At 35.5% G+C, this 3,224-nt stretch overlaps 1 protein-coding gene across 1 annotated transcript in view; it reads left to right on the forward strand.

The window, feature by feature from the left end:
- Positions 1-1,160: 1,160 nt before the first annotated feature.
- The window catches only part of LOC111406786 (cleavage and polyadenylation specificity factor subunit 2), an 8,526-nt gene continuing 6,462 nt past the window's right edge, over positions 1,161-3,224 (forward strand). The window contains exons 1-5 of the mRNA XM_023036161.1: positions 1,161-1,470; positions 1,960-2,269; positions 2,481-2,560; positions 2,662-2,725; positions 2,820-2,870. Of these exons, the coding sequence (XP_022891929.1) occupies positions 1,322-1,470; positions 1,960-2,269; positions 2,481-2,560; positions 2,662-2,725; positions 2,820-2,870 (654 nt within the window). The 5' untranslated portion in view covers positions 1,161-1,321. The remainder of the gene's footprint in view (positions 1,471-1,959; positions 2,270-2,480; positions 2,561-2,661; positions 2,726-2,819; positions 2,871-3,224) is intronic.

A 3,224-nucleotide genomic window follows, 5' to 3' on the forward strand; every position in this document is an offset into this window, starting at 1 on the left:
ATATTATAAGTTACTTGTTAATTTTACAAGTATTTATATGCGGGTAAATATTTTTGGGAGATTATGGATTTTCAAATCGACGTCAGTTCTTAACTCTTTCTAAAAGTGTCCATTATTATCTTTAAGATTTTACTGATCGAGGTCGTGACCCTGAAAATACAAAAGAGTTGTTTAATCTTTGTCATGCTTCCTTGAGGTATGTAGTTGAGAGGATATTTGGTATATTTAATCGAGATTCAAAATTTCCAAAATGGCTCCTCAATTTTCATATCGTATACAAGCAGAACTCATATTAGCTTGTGTAGGAATACACAATTTTCTCCATAAAAAGTGTCATTCTGATGAATTCCCAATTGAACTAGACAATGAAAATTCGTCTTCTTCGATTAATGAGGGGGAAGACTTTGGACCATTTTTTGAGAGTCAAGAACAAGGATAGAATGTTAATGCATGGAGGGCTTCTATAGCGGCTAATACGTGGAATGATGTTGAAAATGTTTCATGTTTTTTTGGTTGATCATTGCTAAAATACTATTAAATTTTTTGATATTTTGATTATTTGTTAATCTACTTGATGTAACTAGATTTTTTTATTTTTTATTTTGGGGAAAAAATTGACATGAAAAATACAATTTATTGCTTTGCATTTTCAATTATATGAGTAGTGGATGATTTGGATGTATAAGAAGTCGTTTAAAAATACTACATTATATATATTTAATATTTAAAAATAAAAATAAAAATCTTTAAAAGTTTCTTGTAAAAGTCCATAGAAATCGATGATAAACTTTTTTTTACTAATTATTATCAAATCCATAGAAATCACTTAAAAGTTCACAAAGTCTACGAAAGTCACCCACTTTAAATTTAAAAAATCTATAAAAGTCGTTAAAAATCTTAGTTGAATACACCCTCGTAAATCTCGTTCTCCCCTCTTTGTTACTTCTATTTATGTGCACGTGCGTTTTTTCAACGAAAGTCATTATTCGTGGAATAAAAAATACATTGTAATTAAAATTTGAAAAGTTTTTGAAGTTCTTGACGTAATTTCCTCTTTTAAAATTATGATTATGAAAACAAAATGTATATATTTCAATGGATTCGGTTCCAGGTTCTTGTCCATTTTACATTGGGCTAGCCCGCGATCTGACCCGGTTCTCATTCCTATCTAAACCGGATCCTCCCTTTTCAACTTCTAAAACCCTTCCCCAAATTCCCTCCACCGGAGTTCTATACACAGAGAAAAATCCTCACAATTGATTCAGGAAGCACAGTTTTTCGTAAACAGAGAAAGAGAATCAAAGGAAAATCATAAAGAAAAATGGGAACATCAGTGCAAGTGAAGCCACTGTGTGGAGTGTACAATGAGAACCCACTTTCCTATTTAGTCTCAGTCGATGGCTTCAATTTCCTCATTGATTGCGGTTGGAACGACCACTTTGATACCTCCCTGCTTCAACCTCTTTCCAGGTTATACTTATGTACATTTTTGAGTAGTTTACTGCACATATGTTTCCATTGCGAATTCAAGGTAAATAAAATTCATAATGCAGACTGTGAAAGGCCGCCTTTAGAAAGAAATAGGTTCTTTCCTCTCAAGGACTGCAAGGGTTGGTTTTAATTATTGCATACCGTCGATTCAACACCTTCACTTGAAATTGCACTACATGATTTAAGTGGAAATGGTATGTTGGTGATGAATTTTGATATTTGTTGCTATTAAGATGAATTGGCTCGTCGTGTAGGGAGACTATATAAGCTTTAGGCAGGTTGGTGCCTTGAAGCAGGGCCCTAATAGAAAGACTTGAGTTGTTGATTTTATGAGTTATTCTGTTTTCATTTTCTTCGCTGGCTCCCTGGATTTAGTAGGATTCTGTGTCTGGATAGTTCTTGTATAGCAATAAACTCTTATTACCACTTCTGATTTTCTATGCTGAGGAAGCTTGCAATTGTGATCAGGGTAGCTTCAACTGTGGATGCTGTCTTGCTATCACATCCCGACACACTTCATTTGGGCGCTTTACCTTATGCAATGAAGCAACTAGGACTATCTGCTCCGGTTTTTGCAACTGAACCTGTGTTCAGATTGGGCCTTCTGACCATGTACGATCAATATCTATCTAGGAAGGTGAAATTCTATTTTGGTAATTCTATCTTTGCAATGAGTCTGTTTGATCTTCTTTTCACTTTCATTGAGCTATTGCTACCAAATGAGCTGCATAGTGATCTGGGAGTTCCAGCCATCTGTATCTGCCCATACGTTCTATTTGTGTGTTGAGTATGGCCTGGGTAACTGACTCAATGTTTTAATTAATTTATTTTTTATTTATTTATTTTTTTTGGGGGGTGGGGGAGGGGTCCGGGGAGGGTTGTGCTTGTGGAGGGGGAGTATAATTCCCCACACCACATGACATAGGTGCAAATTGTTGAAGAATTGTACAAGGATTTGAGTGGTTAAACTTGGTTACTTGATGTTTTAGCTTTTACAAGCCCTCGGATTAGCCTCCAACAAGTTTCCATGCCAGCGGTTGGGACCCAGGTTGTTTCGCAGAGGGGTGGGGTAGTCAAATGCTCGTGTTTGTCATCTGATGAACATGACTTAATTTTCTTATAAATAAGTTTAGTTTGGTAACACACACACATACTCCTCTATCTCTGTAGAGGGGAAGATGTTTGCAAATTGGCTTATAACCTTAAATATAGAGTGAAAAAAGTGGCCAGACTTGTACTCTTTCTCTCTCTTCATATAAATTAAGATTATTAGCCATCCCTAACATGCTTTAAGTGGATCCTGAAATGAGATTGAATATTCAATAAAGCACACATCTGTACCCGTTTATTATCGTATCCTGAGGCATGGTATGACTGAGGTACTTATAAAAAATTTCCTGCCCCACCATCAGAAGTTCTCTGACGTTTAGGAGTTGGGTATATTGCAAAACAATTATTTGACCTGGCTTTTCTCTCCACACAACTGGTTTTATCGATGTGAATTAACAAATCACAGGAAAATTGGGTTATGTAGATCTTCTATTCTTCCTAGGATGCTCCGTTCTTTATGAAGTTCGTCATTGGAAATGCCTTCGACTTTGTTTAACTTATACATATAGTTCGGGTTCTGGCGGCAAAATTTTTGAACTTTCCTGGTAATGTGGTTCTAGAACTAAAGTAGAGAGAGTATCACTGACTTCCTGGTCATAATGTTCTGGGGAATTTTTTTTTTT

This window comes from Olea europaea, chromosome 12 (assembly GCF_002742605.1).
Source record: "Olea europaea var. sylvestris chromosome 12, O_europaea_v1, whole genome shotgun sequence".
Lineage (NCBI taxonomy): Eukaryota > Viridiplantae > Streptophyta > Magnoliopsida > Lamiales > Oleaceae > Olea > Olea europaea.